General features: G+C 37.6%; 1 protein-coding gene across 2 annotated transcripts in view; it reads left to right on the top strand.

Moving 5' to 3' along the window:
* Window positions 1-15,028, top strand: part of SNX9 (sorting nexin 9) — a 62,993-nt gene extending 47,965 nt beyond the window's left edge. The window contains exons 13-18 of one of the 2 annotated variants that reach the window (XM_030944969.1): window positions 1,925-2,002; window positions 7,024-7,100; window positions 8,067-8,156; window positions 9,547-9,661; window positions 11,091-11,182; window positions 12,512-15,028. In XM_030944969.1, coding sequence (XP_030800829.1) covers window positions 1,925-2,002; window positions 7,024-7,100; window positions 8,067-8,156; window positions 9,547-9,661; window positions 11,091-11,182; window positions 12,512-12,559 — 500 coding nt within the window. In that variant the 3' untranslated portion in view covers window positions 12,560-15,028. The remainder of the gene's footprint in view (window positions 1-1,924; window positions 2,003-7,023; window positions 7,101-8,066; window positions 8,157-9,546; window positions 9,662-11,090; window positions 11,183-12,511) is intronic. The other variant, XM_030944970.1, reaches the window with a different exon arrangement.
* Window positions 15,029-18,109: the final 3,081 nt, after the last annotated feature.

Here is an 18,109-nt window from a genome sequence, read left to right as displayed (position 1 = left end):
CCTTTAAACTCCCACAAAAAACCCCAAAGCATTTTCCCCAGAACTTGAAGTATATCTCTCCTGAGTTATGTTTTTGCCTCTTCCTAATCAAACACTACAGCTGAATATTTGGGGCTGAGTAGAGAGGATGGGAAGTGTAGAAGCTCCATCCCTTGTGGAAGTGATTACATTAGACTTTAGTATCTATAGGATGTTAACTTTAAATTATTTACATTTCTCAACTTTGAATGAAAGGGTTTCCTTTTACACACCACTGACCCTCCTGCTGGACAAAAATAGTCTAACACATGACAGAGCTCTAACATGGTACAGATCTTGCTTCACTAGCAAATTATACTGAGGGGAAAGTGGAGAACAGGGGAAGGAATAAGGTTCCTCAGATGAGACTAGAAAAACAGCATTGCTTTCCATGTACAGAAGCAATGATGAAACCAAGGGCTGGCTGTGACTTGTGCTTACACTAGAAATTCAGTATTTTTTGAACTGCCAAAGTCTTCCTGAACTTACAACACTAGTGCTTTAGATACCAAATGACTCTTCTAATACTTACAACTATTAATTAGTTAGCATACATGCAGCAATACAGTAGTGATTGTGTTTTTTAAAATCTTAAAATTTTAAGGTTTTTTTTAACTTTTAATTTTCCAGACATTCATACTGAATTAAAAAAAAAAAGACCAGTAAACTGGAACATGCAAAATTTCGGTAGTTTCTTAGGTTTTAAGTTCCCTGTCAGCTCTAGACTTGACTGTTAATCATAAGTATTTTTGGCACTTCCTGAGCAATACTTACATGCCTTCCATTCAGTGAGATTTAAAATAACTGACAGTGGAAACTTCTTAAATACAGGTGAGAATAAACCAAAGATTCTTCACTAAAGTTTCCACTGGAGATTCAGTATCAGTGTAATGGCTGATAACAGAACTCTAGTACTCTAAATTGTACTCATAGTGTAAGACAGACCAGTTATCATAAATACTCTGACTTCTGGAGAAGAGCTTGATCAAAGAGAATCAATAAAATTAGGCAGTTGGGGTAGGAGGTTGGTTTGGGGGGTTTGTGGTAGATTTTTATACTACACAAAGGTGTTCTTCTGTAAAAATCAGATACTGTGGGATGCTAGAACAGCTAAAAACCTTCTATATTGCCTGAGCCGTGTACCCCCTGAATACAAATATTTGATAAAACCCATACCTACTTGGGGTTTTTTTCTGCTAGCATAGGCAGCACATAAAAAATTGCTTTTGCTTTTCAGATTGCTTTTTAGGCCTCTGGAGTGATGTTGTTCAAAGTGTTAATAATGAATGCACTCATAAATCACAGCTGATTGATGTAATTATGATGGAGTAATTTATGCATGCATGTTCAATAAATAGATTGTAAAAACCAATTTTATTATTCAGATACTTGCATAAATTTTATATCTAGATAATCTTGGTTTTAGTGCCTTTAAATATAAAATTCATTATTTGTGGAGAGTTTAGGTATTATGGGTCTGTATAACCATCTCCTCTCTTAAAATATTAATGAGACCTATTCTTCATATCACACTGGAGCACTTCCCCCTCTTCTTCCCCCATGAGGGGGAGGGGGAAAAAAATCTCACTGTGTGCATGGGAGGATTGAGCTAGAAATGCAATGAGATTTCATTTTTTTTTAAATAGCATTCACACACTGTTTCCCCAACTGTTTGTACCTTTCAAGAATCCAGATTGCAATTGCTTTATCCAGTTTTGGAGCATGTGTAGCAGGGGAGGGGGTAAAGAATAGGATTGTAAATGTGTCACTAGAGAAAATGTAAAACCTAGTTGGTTTTGACATCTGCTTCATCAAGTTTTGGAAATGCTGCAGATTTAGTCTCACTTACCCATGTCGGTTTTTTGCTTTTGTTTCCCCTCTTTTCCTATCCTTTTCCCACTTTCAGCACTACCCAAGGAATACCAGAAGATAGGAAAAGCATTGCAGAGCCTGGCACTGGTCTTCAGCACTAGTGGATACCAAGGTACTTCTATAGCTTCATTTGTACTTTGCTTAAAAAGAGGTATTTAATTATATCATGCTACATTTCTTTTTCTGAAGATCTTAATGCTTTCCTCTTTGAGGTTTAGATGTCAGACAGGGTTCTATAACCTTTCTTTTGTGTATGTTACGGGGTTTTATGTTCTAGTCTGCAATCTTGTCTTCTCTCGCTGTATAATCTTGTGGTGGGTTGATGGTGGTGAAAGAGTTTAGTTTGATCTCTTAGTATATAATCTGGTCACTGACCTAACTGACCAAACATGCTGGAGCATTTTTGTGATATCAAGGGAAAGCAGAGAAAAATGAAAACAGCTGTCACAGAACTGTTGTGTGACTTCATGATACAACAACTCCACACCTTGATGGAAGACTTACCACAATGTTTAATAATCCATTATGTGGGCTGGCTACTGTAGCCTTCTCTTGTCCTTCACCTTTGCTTCTCCTTCAAGAGTCCTAAAAAGAGCCTGTCGTGGTAGGTATGAGGGAAGGAAAAGGAGGGCATCAATTGCTCGAAGTTTTCCTCAAATGTCATCTTTAGACCAAACTTAAAATATGTTAAGCTCTACTGATGTTTTCCAGACAACTGGAAAATATTTCCTCATAGATAGAGGGTGCCTGTTGAGTCAGTTTTCCCTGAGATTCTCCTTTCAAAGGTGTTTGAGGTTTTGGTTTTTTTTCTTTTTACTTGATAGCAAAATTACTGTGTTCTAAAACCTTAAATGCTATAGCATAGAAGCTTCCTGAAATGTTTCCTTAGAAACAATTTTAGAAATTTTAATTGACCAGTACTTACTCTGACTAGTCATCTATGTCTTGCTTTATCTTAAAACATTTTGCCCCATAAATGATGTACGAAAATGCAACCTTCTGAAACACAGATTCTCTGCTGCTGGAAGTATTGGAAACAGGCATTGTCCCCATAGCTTTTTCTCATCTGTGTCCTGTACTGCAAGAGGATGACTGCTTAGTTAGAACTGAGCATACATATTGCTTAAAAGTCACTTTTGGATGTGAGAATGAAATAGGGAATTTGCATGGTTATGTATTCTTAGCATGGGTTAGAAAAGCGTAAATCCCGCCTGGATAAAATCCGTAGCAAGAAGTCTTGAGAAAGAACTGAAAATTGCTTGGGTTCTAGCACATTCTTTTTCAGGGAAAACTGTATGTCATAAAGTTAGGATACAAAATTGCAGATCAGCCTTAGAAAGGAAAGCTTTGATTTGATTTCTAGCATCTTTGATTGGTATGAAAAAATTGATCCCATGATAGTTTGGGAACAAGGCAAGCATGCCTGTCTTTGCGTTTTGCCCAGTCATAGCTGGTTGCACCTGTATCTTGTTGAGAAAAGTACCCTTCCTACAGATGCCTTTGCCTTGATTCCATGTTTTGCTCTTTTCAATAACTTGTACCCTTGTATTATTTCCAAATTAATAATATATGGGATTCTTTGTTTTTTAATTTGAGTTCCCAAGAAGAGAGAGCAAGTAAGATGTAGATGTGGCTTTAAATGGCTTCATCACTGCTTCTCTCACTCTGTCCTGCCTGCTGCTCATATATGGATTCACCTGATCATTCCATCTGGTGCAGGTCTATGGATTAAGCAGAGTCTCTGCAAGAGATGTAAGCACCTGGATTTAAACTGATAGGGCACAGCTTTCCAGGTGTCAGTATATAAAAGAGGACACATTACTTCTAATGAAGAAATAGTAGCTAAGCTGAGTATGATGTATGATTTTTCTGGACTGTCAGTAAAGAGGAATGGCTCATTCAGCCATGCTTAAGGACACACAGTTCAGTTTCTGTTGGGAGCTGAATCTCTTCATCCTTTGCTTTTTTTTATTTGGTTGAGTTGGTTTTTTAGATTTCTTGTAATACTAGTGTTCTGAAAGTTTAAGCATATAGGCCACTTATGATTGCAATGACAGAATTGATGACAGAAACATTTCTATATACTGGTAGCTGACTTCTGACATCCTGCATTTACTGCTAGTTGTTCATTTGCATAGTCAGGGTGAGATGTATCTATTGCCTGTACCACTTTCATCAGTGATGCCTGCTTGCTCTGCAAAGCTTTATGTGTAGTGATGTCTTCTGTCTTCTCTTCTAATTTCCAGCCTAAAATATTTAAGATTGCACCAGCCAAGATACACTTGTTAATCTGACTCACTCTAGCTCTTTTTCTCATGCTACAGAATGAGCCTTATCTATTCACTGCCAGCCCCAGTGTGTGTTATGGATCTGTCCCCAGTATTTGCAGAGGCAAGGGTACCTTTAAAACTATTAAGGACACACTGAGAGGTTCTGATTTAACTTGGCTATGGGCTTATGTACTGTCCAGTTGGTTCTAAGAATGTGCACTTTGCAAGCATGATCCTGGTCCAAAAATGCATATTGGACAGTACCAGAATATGCCTGGAAGTGTCCTGCAGCCTGGCAATGTGTTGCCTATGCTACTGTGTTACAGGATACTCTAAGGTTAACACAACCTTAAATAGCATGGCTTCTCTTTTGCGGCACCAAATCTGGAGGAGTCTTTCTCCTATATTAAGAAAATGTGAATGACTGGTATGCCATTCAACCATAGTAAACTCTTCTAATCCTACATCACCCCTCAGGAATTCTGTTAGGCAGTTACACACAAGTTTCGCTATCCTGTCAGCTAGCAACAGGCAAATCCTGCTTTACAAGCTGCTTGTGTGCTGAACTTAACAGTTTGAGGTGTACTTATCAAGAAAAGCTTTGCTGCATTTGCTGCTAGTAAATCAAATTTTGTGATTTTTCCTACTGAATTATAATAAAATGTACTTTGAAAGAAAAGAAAACAAAAATACTTCTTGACAAAAAAAAATTGTCTGTCCCAGTCAAGACTTGGAATATTAGTTCCCCCAATATGTCTGGATGTATTCCTTCTGAAACGATTATCACTGGCATTTACCAAGCAGTTGAACTGCTAAGAGATGTTCTATTAAACATCTCCAAAAGACTCCTCATAGTTTTACGTCTTTCTTAATCTCCTTGTGACAGTATGAAGACTGTAAATCAATGAAAATACCTGTTTCTCCTTGTGGTTAGGTTGAAATATCTGTGGAATATTAATTCCATTTTAATGCCCTTTTTATAGCTACCTTCAGTCAATGCTTTTAGGTCCCCTCTGTTTCTTCTGGGGATATATGTACTCAACACTAAACATAATTTTGTTATAAATGTTAGCAATGTTTAGGGCTTTCTGCTACTCCACTGATGAATGAACCCCTGGCATCCTGATGTAGCCTTGCACTGGAACCCAACTCAGCTTTCACAGACTGAGTTAAGAAGGCAATTCCCAGCTTTGCATTGGTTCAGAAGCTGAGAATGCTAAAAATTAAAGATGATTGGTTTTGGGAGGGTTTGTCTAGATCCTTTGATGCTCTGATCTATGAAGGTTCCTTGAGTGAATACAGAAGGGGAGGATTTTGTTGTTCAACTTAAAAGAGGAAGAGTATGTATGTATTTTTTTTTCTTTTTTTTTTTGGTCAGATATGGAGAGTTACCATATTTCATGGCATTATAAAATGAACAGCAAACATCTAGACCAGTGTGGCTTCTGACTCTGAAGCCACACCATGTTTTATCCCAAAATCTAGGAGTCAGTTGCCTAAGCAGCACTTCCTTCAACATTACTTCTGAGCAGACAAAAGAATTCTGAAATACTGAAAATACTTAAGCCTTAAGCCTGAAATAATAAAATTAATCACCTTCCAATTTTTCTTATTGTTTTACAAAAAGGTGAAGATATGTAATGTATTGTGTACCTAACAGGCCCAAATAGGAGAAAAATAATGATTTGTTTAGCAGTGTTTGTGTTACTGGACTGATTAGTTCTTAGGATTGGTCACTTTGCCTCACAGCTTTTTGACTTTATGAAACCAATCTAATGGAAAGTAGGAATTGATTGATAGAACTGAAGCAACATTCAGTCATTACCTTGTTTCCTTAAGGAGATGCTAAAATGTAGATTAGACCATATGTTGTACTAAAACAAGATACTTTAATGCTCAGATTAATCATTAATGAAATCTATGGTACTTTTCAGTTAAGTCAGTGATTAATATCTGTAGAATAAAATCAAAAAGTTCATAAAAGATTAACCACTGCCTAATATCAAGACATGTCTGAAAGCATAAGAAAAACTCTTTTTTCTTAAACTAAAATTTGATATCTGCAAGCTATACCTTCGCCTTTCTACTCTCTACCTCAAATTGCTTTCTGTACTGTTGACTACGTGCTTTGGACAAGCTAACATGGATGGGAAGGTGAAGTTGCATGAAACATACAAGAATGTAAGGCTTGTTTCCATCTTTGTCCCACATAGCCTGTCCTGTTAGTAATACAGTGTTATGAGTGCTTGTGCTGTTGTCTAGCTTAGGATTTATGGTGATGTTTGTATGTTAAGCATAGATTGTAGGGTACTTTGATCTGTTTCATATGAGGATGAAAGTTAGAAACTCTGAAAACCAGTGATTTTTACAGAGCTTGAAAATATTGTCTAAGGGTTCCCTAAAAGATCAGAAGTCTTGTTGTCCAGGAAAAAAGTTACTTGAGCCTCCTTTTGCTTCTCTGACCGTTGAACAGTTATGGTCCAGGACTGTCAGAGAGCTCAGGGGTAGTAGCACATGAGCTTTGTCAGTCCATCTTTTGTAACCCTCCTCATTCTTCCTTCCTTTCCATCCTGGTAGACTTCCTGTTGCCCCATGTGGAGGAATACCTGTGTATTTAAACTGCATAAAATAATTAAATGTGGAAGTAAGTAGTGCTAGTACTGTGGTAGAATGTTAATTTTCTACAAGATCGTTAATTTTCCTCCTTTAATGTTTTAAAAAATTCTTTATTTCTGCTGGTTATAAAAGGATGGCTAGCCATTTATTATTGTAAATAGGCTATTTTATAAATTTGCCTTGAAACAAGGCAAGTTTCTTGTTGTAATTGACCTACTGTAATTTGAACACTGATGTTTACTTCTAGGAGAATCTGATCTCAATGGAGCAATAACAGAAGCAGGGAAAACTTATGAAGAAATTGCCAGTCTTGTAGCAGATCAGGTAGGAGTATTACCAATGCAATGGCATAGTGTGTACAAACACATCACCTATTTGGATTTCTTCTGACTTTCCTTTTTTCCTGTTCGATTAAAACGTAGCTGCTAATGCTATAGACCAATTAAATTGCTATTAACACTTTTAAATGCATTATCATCTTCTTTTCTACTGTGTCAGGTCAGGGGGAATGTGATAAGAGGACATTTCTGTTGGTCAGAAAGCCCACATTCTGGTTTCTTAAATACTAAAATGATTGTTTGGTCTTTAAATGTGTTCATTTTTTGTTGTCTGTGAACTGTCTTCATTACTGATACAAAAGAATGGTATTTAATCAAGGACAGAGTTTCTGCCTTCCCTCTGCATTCCCCAAATGTCTACAGGATCCAGATTTTGCTGTTGCTCCATGTGGGGGAATACCTGTGTACTGAACGTGCTCCATTGTCTTTACATGCTGTTGCCTGCTTCAGTAAAAATCTGGCTTAAATAAACTTTGATTGGTATTCAAGACAGACGTTGATGTTTAGCATGTTACGCTTAAAGTCTCCAAAATGGAGATCCTCTTTATGTCAAGGCTGAGTCTGAAATTTCTTAGGACACCTTTCCACTTTGACACCTAAGGAGATGCACCTGTGCATGTACATATTTGTATATGTAATGAGAGACTGCACTGGAAACTCTTCTTGGGTGAAAAGGCAAAACCCCATCACTTCATGAGCTAGTGTTAAATGAAACAAAGAACAGAGGCATCTGCACAGTGATGCTCAGTGCCTTACTCTAAAAAGCTTATATTTTTTTAGAAACCCTTTTCATGTATGAAAAACTTGCATAAACAATTAATATTTTGGTTTGGTTTTTCTTGATTGTTTCCTTCCCTTTTTCCCCTTTGCCCTTTCTTGGCATCATAATTTCTTTTCTGTGATGTTAATTTGCCACAGATACTTTTACTGATGCTTATGCTTTGTTTATTAGCCAAAGAAAGATCTTCACTTTTTGATGGAAACAAATCATGAATATAAGGGATTTCTTGGTTGCTTCCCTGACATCATAGCAGCTCATAAGGTATGTGATGAGCCTTTCTTTTTAAGGGCTGGGCAGTGTGGACACAAGCAAAAGGGGTGGTATGGTACCCTGCATGTGTGCAGCGGCCTGGCCCCTGCTGCTGAAACACCAGAAGTTTCCGTGAAACTGGTGTGTTGATTTTTAAAATAAGAAGTACTTAGAGGGAAGGAAAACTAGAATTTCTCTCAATAATATCATGACTTCCTGCCATAGTAGAGCATGGTTTTCTTCAGGCTGACTTCATGTGCCAGTGGGGTGAATAGCAGTAGTGTAAATTTGTAATATTTGAGCCTTATGTGATAGTTGATAATAAAACCATATGAGTATTGTAGGAAAACTTGTGTACACTTGTGTGGCTGGCTTGCTGATATGTGATAAATAATCATGCACTGCATTGAAGTTTCTTTAATATCAAAAACCAGAGATCAGAGCTAAGCTCTAACATTCCTGGGGAAAAAAAAAAACAAACAAAATACCAGCAACAAAACCCAGCCATTTTGTTCTCTGTAATACAAAAGCCATGGTGTATAGGTTTGGATATTCTGTTTTGTTTTAGACTTTTCCTTATGGTCTGCTGCAATGTATTTAAGGAAACTAAATATTGTGAAGTATTAAAACAAGTGCACAAATATGTGAGGTTGGGGTTTTTTTTGATCACTTGAAGTGTTAAATGTATAGAACAAGAACATCAAGAACATAAGAATATACTTCTAAGAGCAACAAAGAAAAGCATATCAGATATGTGTATTCTTTTTTCAGGATGTTTGCAGTCCTTCATCCCACAGAATCATTGGGGGGCAATACCATAAAAGGAGAAGAAATGTTTTTAAAACTTGAAACATAAGCCTACTGCCAAGAGATATGTAAATAGATTCTCTTGCATGTTGTTTGGCACAAATACATTGTGTAGGGGAGGCATATCTTTTTATGCTCGTTCTCTATGTGACTTGAGGATTTTCCTGAATCAATGGCTATACATTGCATTGAGTTGTAGTCTCTTGAAAAACAGTGTTATGTTGCCTTCTCTTGTAAAATGTGCAAAGATGGTTCTACAAGCTTTTGGATGTCAGTTATGTTAGTTATCTGTAATTTGAAACTTGGTCCATTTGTCTTTTTTGTATATATTCTTGTGTATTACTGCCTGTACCAAACTCAATTTGCTGATGAGTCTGATCATGCCTATGTTTGAAGTCACTTTTTGCAAGGACTCTTGGAATCAATAAAGTGAAATAACAAACTTTGGATGAAAATGTGAGAAGGCAGAATCGATCATTTTGTGTACATATGTGTACTGAATGCAAACTCAAAATGTAGCTAGTGGCATTTTAGATTACTATGAACACCCCTAAGTTGATTACTCTTTTAACCTTTCTGCATTTGGTTTCTACAGGGAGCAATAGAACGAGTGAAGGAAAGTGACAAGTTAGTTGCAACCAGTAAAATAACACCACAAGACAAACAGAACATGGTGAAACGTGTGAGCACCATGGCTTATGCACTACAAGGTAAGCCAAATTTTGAGCTAAATGGCCATGTTGTAGACCTCTGAAGGACTTCTGTTAAGCAGCATACTTTGAAAGAAAATCTTTTGCTACCAGGAATAAAACCTGGGCATGGGTTATTTGTGGGGGCTTTTTTATGACCTGCTTAGATTTTCTGAAATTGCAGTTATTTTGCCTCTCCCTTTTTTTTTTTAATCTCACATTGCTATTGCAAAAGACACATATTTTGAAAATGCAATTTAAAAACACCAAAATAACTTCCCCAGGCTGATTCTTTGATTTGAAAGTAATAATGTCTCAAATTAAAAGCATGCACTCTGGTGCAAGAAGCAGGTCATCATTAGCAGAAGTGTTTTTCTGACTTTTAGTTTAGTCAGACATAATCCATCTCCCAGCTGAGATTCATGTTCTTTTGGATAAGATCTTTATTTCCTGGATGTTTTTTGAATGATCTTTTTCCTCTTTAGGTTAAAGGTGTTGTAAATATAAGGTGCAGCACACTGCACTAGAAAAACTGGGGAAGTGAGTAGTCAGGGCTCAATCCTGCAGGATATCAAGCCATAAAGTTCATCCTGTTACTGACTTCAATGAGATTACTCATTACTGAGGGGGTTGCATCATTTTTAGATGATTTAAAGACAAGAGTACTCGATATATAATGTGACGAAGTCAGAGCAGCACACAAAATTTATTTTAAAAACAACCTCATCTCCTAAGAAAACTCCTCATCTGCTTCCTCTTAGTCACAGTGACGCAAGAAGATTCTGTTTTATGTGTGGTAATTGTGGAAGAGACCTCTAGGATGACTTTTACAATGTAGCATATTTCTTCTCCCTCCACTGATATCCCAAATTATATTTAAAAACTTCTTTCAGCCATAAGCTGTGATCTGAGATGTAGAAATTGATGTAAGGTGTTACAGATTCAGTAATGCTGTTTCTCAGGTATCTATTGAAACAGCGTAAGTCAAGAAGGAGTCACACACTACTGGTTGTATCTTTTTTGTTGAGCTAAGTATTTACTATAAGCTGTTGGCTTACAATTTGATATCTGTACCCTTGGAAATCTGAATGTCCAAGCCAAAATTTTGTTGGAAAGCCTTCAGGAAGGAACAGTTACCTCAGGAGAAGAAAGTCCTGGTTGTATTTTTTATCGAATCTTTGTGCACCTCATTATTGTAATACAAGAACCTGGCTCTGTCCAGGAAGCACCCAAGTTGGTCTGTAATTGACCCCCTACCAATCTGACAAACAATTCCACTATAACTTGAGTGCTGCAAGTAGAACAGGTTGTGGAAGCATGAGAACAGTCCTCCCCTGCTGTCAGGGCTGGACACTGAGCTTGCTGCAGAGTAACTAACTTGAACTGAGTGAAACTGTTCCTAATTATAAATGGTTCTGTTAAATAATTTGTCTCCTGGGTCTGCTTGCAGCTGAGATGAATCACTTCCACAGTAACCGGATCTATGACTACAACAGCGTCATTCGTCTCTATCTGGAGCAGCAGGCGCAGTTCTATGAAACGGTAAGGACAGGGCTTCAGCACTGCTGGCTTGGCATGAACTGTGCTGCTGCTGTTATAGGAAATGCAGGCTTTAATCCATGCACCCGCAGAGCACATATTTGAAGAATTGTACAAAAAATTGTAAAAGGCATTGTAAAAAAAACCCGAGAACTGAAAGAATGAGTTAAAATATTTTCCTATAGATACTGTCTTATGTACATTGTTGTTACAATTAACCCAGGAGAACTAAGAACCACTGTTCAGAAACCACATTGTTGACAGCTTGACTTTTTTCTTCCCCCCAGTGCTGGTACTAGGATTACAAAGAATTTTAGTTCTCCTATGTGTAGTAAGCAAGGTCTGCTTACAGGCCTTCTGCTGCACTGAACAGAACAATAAAACATTTCAACAAAACTTTCCTCCCATAGGATGGGAGTGAGAAGGGAAGCTTTTGTGATTTAAAGTCTGATGTATACAAGTGTGGGGCAGGAGGGACAGGAAAGTTTGAGGTGACATTAAATATTTTAAATCTGAGCGCTCTCCCTACCACTGTAGTTCTCAGTTGACAATGTTCTCATGCATGTATCCTGTGTGATTTTTCAAAAATAAACCAAGAACAAGCTTTCTAATATGATATGCTGGTAAAACATTTGAGTTTGATTGTGCTGCAGCCTGACTTCTATCACTAAAAGGAGCCTCCTGAGTAACTGGTGCCCCTTCACAGCCATAAAAGCTGCCAGTGGAGCTTCAGAGGCATCTTCAGTGGGTGACAACTATAGGTCCCCCATTAGGTCACTTTGCTTACTTTCCTTGAAACATCTGGTGGGGTTAGGCTTAGGTTGCCCCTTACCATCATTCAGCCTCTTGTCCAGTCTATTTCAATCCTTCTGGTTGCAGCCTCACCAGTTTTCTTCTACCAATGCTCTTTCCCCCAGTACCTGTTCACATATGGGGTCGTGGCTACCATGAGAGCTGTGGGGAGTGCACAGGAGCTCTCTTCTGATGTTTCAGCCTTGCTTCAGCAGGGAAGTGGGTTTCCTGGAAAATCTGGCTTTGTTCCTGTAGCTCTCTGGTGCAGTGCAGTGCTAGACAGGCAGAATAACAGCCCTGCCTACAATGCTTTCTCCAATACAACTGGAGCAGTGAAAGTACCAAATTAACAAGGCAGAAAGTGTATATGTCAGAAGTCTTTATAATGGAATGTTTTGAGAGTCCTGCATCCACAAAACCTGCAGTAATGCCTGCAGTTTTTCATCATATGAGGGAACACCTAATGTCTTAGCCTGCAATCATATTCCTGCGCAGTGTAAAGTGACTACATATTAAATGTCTTCTGTTTCTTTGTTTCAGATTGCACAGAAGCTGAGGCAGGCACTCAGCCGCTTTCCTGTGATGTAGAGAATAAGGAGTATTCAACAATACAGAACAACTCCAAAGTGCTTTTCTGATGTGGGGGCAATGCTAATAAAAACTTGTTAGCCTTTGCAAAAAAAAATCCCAAAAAACCCCAAACAAACAAAAATCAGTTTTTAAAAAAGTATTATTTCAAATTTTACTTTATCAGCCTAAATCATAGAATAAGGCTCTCCTGTCTTGAAAGCTCTCCCATTTATATCATTATTTAAATAAAAACAGCTGGCTAATGCTGTGAGTTATAGGGATCTAGATTATCAAACTGATATGTTGCCATGGACTTCACAAAGACTTGTCTATCAGATGTTATTCCAAAAACTCTGCATCAACACCAGAGTGACACACTTGTGGCTTTTTTTTTAATGGGAAAGCAGACACACTTAAGAAAATGACCTAATACTCATTATATTCAGTTGAGTTCTCCAGCAATTCAGTAACCAGGAGGAATTATATTCATGTATGTTTCTGGCACATGTTTGTGATATCTCCTGAATGAACGCTTTGTTCTTAAGTTTTGCTTCCCATATGCAGCCATGGCATCCTGCTCCCAGTATGACTTCTGGTAAATATAAATCATTCTTCCCTCTCTTCTTTTTCCTTCTAACTAAATCTTGTTCTTGTGGCACACCACCTCAGAGCTTATGTCAGGCTCACTTTTTCACTATGCACTGTGTAAGAAGACAAAGTACAAACAAGGAACGAGCCATTCAGGAAAGTGTGAAAAACAGTTTTCCATACCAGCACTTTGACACCCCCAATGTTATGCCATAAGGCACTGGTGTTTCTTAGTGCTGTACAGGGCCAGCTTCCCCTCTGACAGTTTGTAGTGTTTCAGCAGAGGGGACAGTGCCACATCTAACCCCAACTAGTAGACATCCCCAAATTCCAGCTAAGCTCAGGTCTTTGTGTAGTAGTATGGTGTGCTATTGGTTCAGGTTAACTTTTTGTTGCCTTCTAATGCAAACTCAAAGGTGACAAAAGTACTGAATAGCATCATTAGTTATTACACAAACTCTGTTCTTTGATCATCATCTTTTATCAAGTGACTCAGTATCCTCTTCCATATTACTGAAATACCATTTGAGGCCTTGGCTTTTCACAGAATCAAACCAAAAAAAGCCACCACCAACTGTGTTCACAATGGGCACCAAGTACAGTAATTCATTTCTTGCCATAGGCAAGCAGGAAAGCCAAAACACAGTTTCTACTAAAATGTGCCTAGAAAATAAATATTTTCGTTTAAAAAAACCAACTAAAAAGGCATTTTACCAATAAGCCATTCTAAGTGACGGGTACAGTCTGCCAGTTCAGTAGTTGCCTTACTCTGTTTTGCATTGGTGTTACTTTTCTGTGCTAGAAGGAAAATCTGGGTCTGCCTGAATAACCTGAAACCAAACCAAGCCAGACTAGGCCTAAGTCTAGATGCTTCTTAGTGTCACAAGTTTTGTTCACCTTTTATAAACCTTGTCTTTTTCTCCTCCCAATTTTAGTTTGCTTCCAAAATTCCATAGTGCAGTGTTGTTTGATACAGCCATTTAAATATGTACAAATTGTAAAGAATGTGTATAAATGTTTTACACCAAATGTAAGATCTGCTTGCATGTAGAAGCAGCTTATATAATAAATTGTTACAATGTGTACAGTAAATTCTGAAATCACTTTTTCAAGCCAGCATTTTTTTAGCATTTGTATATTCACTATTTGGTAATGAAATCTCTTTGTAACAGACTCTTCATTTGGGAGGGGGAAGGGGGTTCTTTTTGCCAATCTTTAAATAGTTCCATATGCACTAAAGTTGAAAGCTCTTTATCTTGAATAGATTGTTTTGGAATCTTAAGTGTAAGCTCTGCATTCCCAGTGCAGGGAAGCTATGACAGTAGCTACTGTGTCAGATGCAACATTTTGGCAAAAAAAAAAAAAACAAACTGTTTAAAGATTTCTAGTAAAATGAAGTTAAACTGATAATAAATATTTATGTATATCCACCAGACTATTTTATCTTTTTTTTTTTTTTAAGATCATTATGTTGGTTTTTAACAGGGTGAATGCAGTATGAGGCACAATCCTCCCTGTAGCTTTTCACCAGCTTACACATGGGCCAGCTGAGGAATGAGGAAGCATCCATGTGTCTTCCATAAAGCAGGCATCCCAACTGGATGGTATAATAGTGCTAGTGACTGCAAACCAGCAAAGGCTACGCATATGTTGTAAGCTTTCTTTATTCAGGTCAGTCCAGCTCGTGGCTGATGGAGCCCTCCTGACTGCAAATAAGTAGTAGAGCACAGTGCTACTGTGTGTTCCTGGCTTTGTGCCAGCATGGTGTTGACCCAGAATAGAAATTTGATTGTCTTTGATATTTGTTTTTTAAATTAGACGTGAATAGTGATATAGTTTAATTGCATGAGTTGGGGGTAACAGAAAACATGCACACTAAAGATGTAGTCATAAAATGGAAATAGCAAGTTAGTGCAATGCTTGAGCAGTGCTCTCCTGTGTTTTGTTTGTCATAGCTGAATAATTAGTCTGCAGCATCCACAAGCCTAACTACTGTTTCCTGGCTTATGTTTTCCTTCCAGGGAGAGCCAAACACTGGCATTAGCCCAGTGACTTCATAAAAGACATCAACTGCCCAAGCTCTTGGGTTTACCTTTGTACTTTAATTGCTTATTCCGTTACATCCATTTTTAAAAAATAAAATGTAGCTGTACAGAGAGGAAGGATGCCTGCGTTTCTTGTTTGCAGTCCAACATGGAATTAGACTGCAGCAGCAGACTCTGTTATAGGGTGTGATTTTGGAGGTGTACTGTTGACTGCAATTAGAGAGTTCTTCAATAAGTCCTAATTTTACATGAGTATGGGAATTTTTACACTCCCGAGCAATTCCTGTTTTCTGTCACAAGATAATTGAGAAAGTACTACCATAACGTACACTAGATTCTGTAAATTTGAATTAAATAATACATCAATTTTACTGCTACCAAAATTAGTCTAGTTCAGGCTCTGAGAAGGAATTCAGACTAACAGCCTTGTAAAGAAAACTCTCACAAAGGAAGAGATGCATCTCTTGTGCTGTGGCTGAGTTTGACATACACCAGACACTCTGCCAGTCTGGACTGGCCAAAATTACTCCCTCCACAGGCTCAGGAAGTGCAATCCAGCAGCAAGGGAAGCATTCACTAGGCAGGTGTCCTGCCCCTGCTGCTTCTGCCTTTTGTAGGGCTTCCCACAAAGACGTGCGCATGCACAGGCTGGTTAGTTGGCAAGGGGCAGGGGGGTCTTTGGTCAGTGTTTTTTTTCATATATTTTCCTATAACTCTTCTGATAAAATTAATGCTAACACCTGAGGTCACCACTTGAGCAGAAAAAAACCTTTTTTCCTGTCTAAACAACCCTAACAAAAGAAACCTTATAGAATTAGAAATATATTGACTGGCTGGTGACCACCCATTCTGTCGTGTGGCAATGTCAGTTACACCCATGCTGTTCTAAAGAACATCTGAGTCACAACTTGGATTAGCTGTTTTTCCCTTTTTTTTCCTCCCATGACTCTTTGCACATGAGTTGTGACTGAGATTTTGCAGTATTTAAGCTGGCTTAATTTCCTTGTCTTATAAAGAATGTGTTTGCCTATTTTTAATCTTCTGGGCCTTTTAATCTTTCCTGATTGGCCAGATTTTCTTAAACTATCCTAAATTTTTTGTGTTCCTTCAGATTCCAGCTAGTATTCTTACTGCCTTCCTGCTGAACTTTCTGAACTCGAGGTTCTTCTCATTTACAGGTTTAAAAACTGTTTGCTTTGCAATAGGATTTATTAGTTTCTTTGAACTGATCCTGTCTATCTGAAGCCAGCTTTCTCATTTTTACTAAATACTGTTCTTCCCTTATTCTAACCTGTGGCTATATTCTGTTAAAATACATTTTTGTATGTCACAGTTTTCTGTTGGGGCTGAAGCAAGACTGCGTGTAATACTTGTTATTTTCTATTAACAACAGACTTCTGCCACCCTTAGTTTTCCTTTTATACCTACCATCTTCAACAACTATTCATTTTTTAAATATATTTGCTGATAAACTTGTCATAGTACACATTTTTCAATTCAAGGTCACTTTTAATTCACATTGCCCTCTGTTGCAATTAAATTTCAGTAGATCTAAATCTAAAATTGCTACTCTTCAGTGGTTTTTAGTCTTGTGAAATGTCATTCCCAAAAACCCCAAAATTTGATGAACTGTTTTCCTAAAAAGTATGTAATTCTAAAGATGTAATTAAGTTGCTAGCTCCAAGAGGTTTGTTAGAGGTTATCTTAGAAGAACAACAAACAGTAGGATTTTTAAAATAACAGAAAATATAAAAAGATTGTGGGGACATTTTAAAAACAGTATTAAGTGGTTTGGTTTCTTTTGAATTGTATTTTAGTTTTTTGACCTTAGTTATTGACCTGTCCCTATTAAATTACTTGTCAGAGCATCCCCCCACATCCACCTGTGTGATTATGTGATGCCTCAATGACTAATGAGTTTGGTCACTGACAGGAGATGCAAAAATAGTGGGATAGCAGACTGAAGTTTATAGAATGAGGATTGTAAAGAACATGCTCTCTTCCTTTTGATACCAAAGAAGAGGATAAAGAGGTTGAAAACAGGGCAGTAATAAATTGGAACACAAGCCTTTTATTTGTGACCATTTATAACAGCATATCTGAAGAAAATCAGTCTGCTTAAAAAAACAAAACAAATACAGTTGTGGATGGAACTGGATACTAAATATAACAGTACTTCCAATGGCAAATCTAAATATTTATCAGCCTTCATTCAGTCTGTAATTATATCAAGATTTAGGTTTCTTAAGTTACTAGCTGTTGTACTCTATAGCCCTTCCTATAAGGAGTAGTAGCAGTTTCTAGGACTATGAATTATTTGGAATGATAATTATGTAAAATAATTTGCAAATAATATTGCCATTTCAGACACAGTTCAAGAAACACAAACTCTTTGTAATATTTGTAAATCTAGATAAAAGTTGATCTCTTAATCTTATTAAATGAAAAGATTAAATGTATCACTTCATTATATTCACTTTTCTGCTTCATGTTTTGGAGGAAGAGTATCTCCCTGCTCCCATACGATCCTTGTGCATTGTCTGCTCATCAAGACCTTTTTGGACCCATCAAAATTTATGGCACTTCTGACATACATTGCAATACATTCACTTTGTTGGCATCTCCGAGACCCTGTATCCGCTGTAGGGCAGGAGGGCTCATTGCTGGTATGTTCTTGCCATTGTATGAGAGTGTTGTGAGGGCTTTGGTAAGCACAGCACCCCCTTACAATACTATCAGCACTCACAGCTGTACTATGAACCTGAAATATCTCCTGGCCTTTCTTAAAGTCCCTTAAAATGTAAGAATCCAAACTTTGTGTTTGGCTGGGGTTTTTAAACATGTCACTATGATGTCCAATGGCAAGCTGGAAACAAAGCCCAAAATGAGAGAGTGATGCTGTTTATCCCAGTGTTCATCTATCTATGTGTTATTA

This window comes from Camarhynchus parvulus, chromosome 3 (assembly GCF_901933205.1).
Source record: "Camarhynchus parvulus chromosome 3, STF_HiC, whole genome shotgun sequence".
NCBI classification, from domain to species: domain Eukaryota; kingdom Metazoa; phylum Chordata; class Aves; order Passeriformes; family Thraupidae; genus Camarhynchus; species Camarhynchus parvulus.
This window is presented reverse-complemented; position numbering and strand designations above follow the sequence as displayed.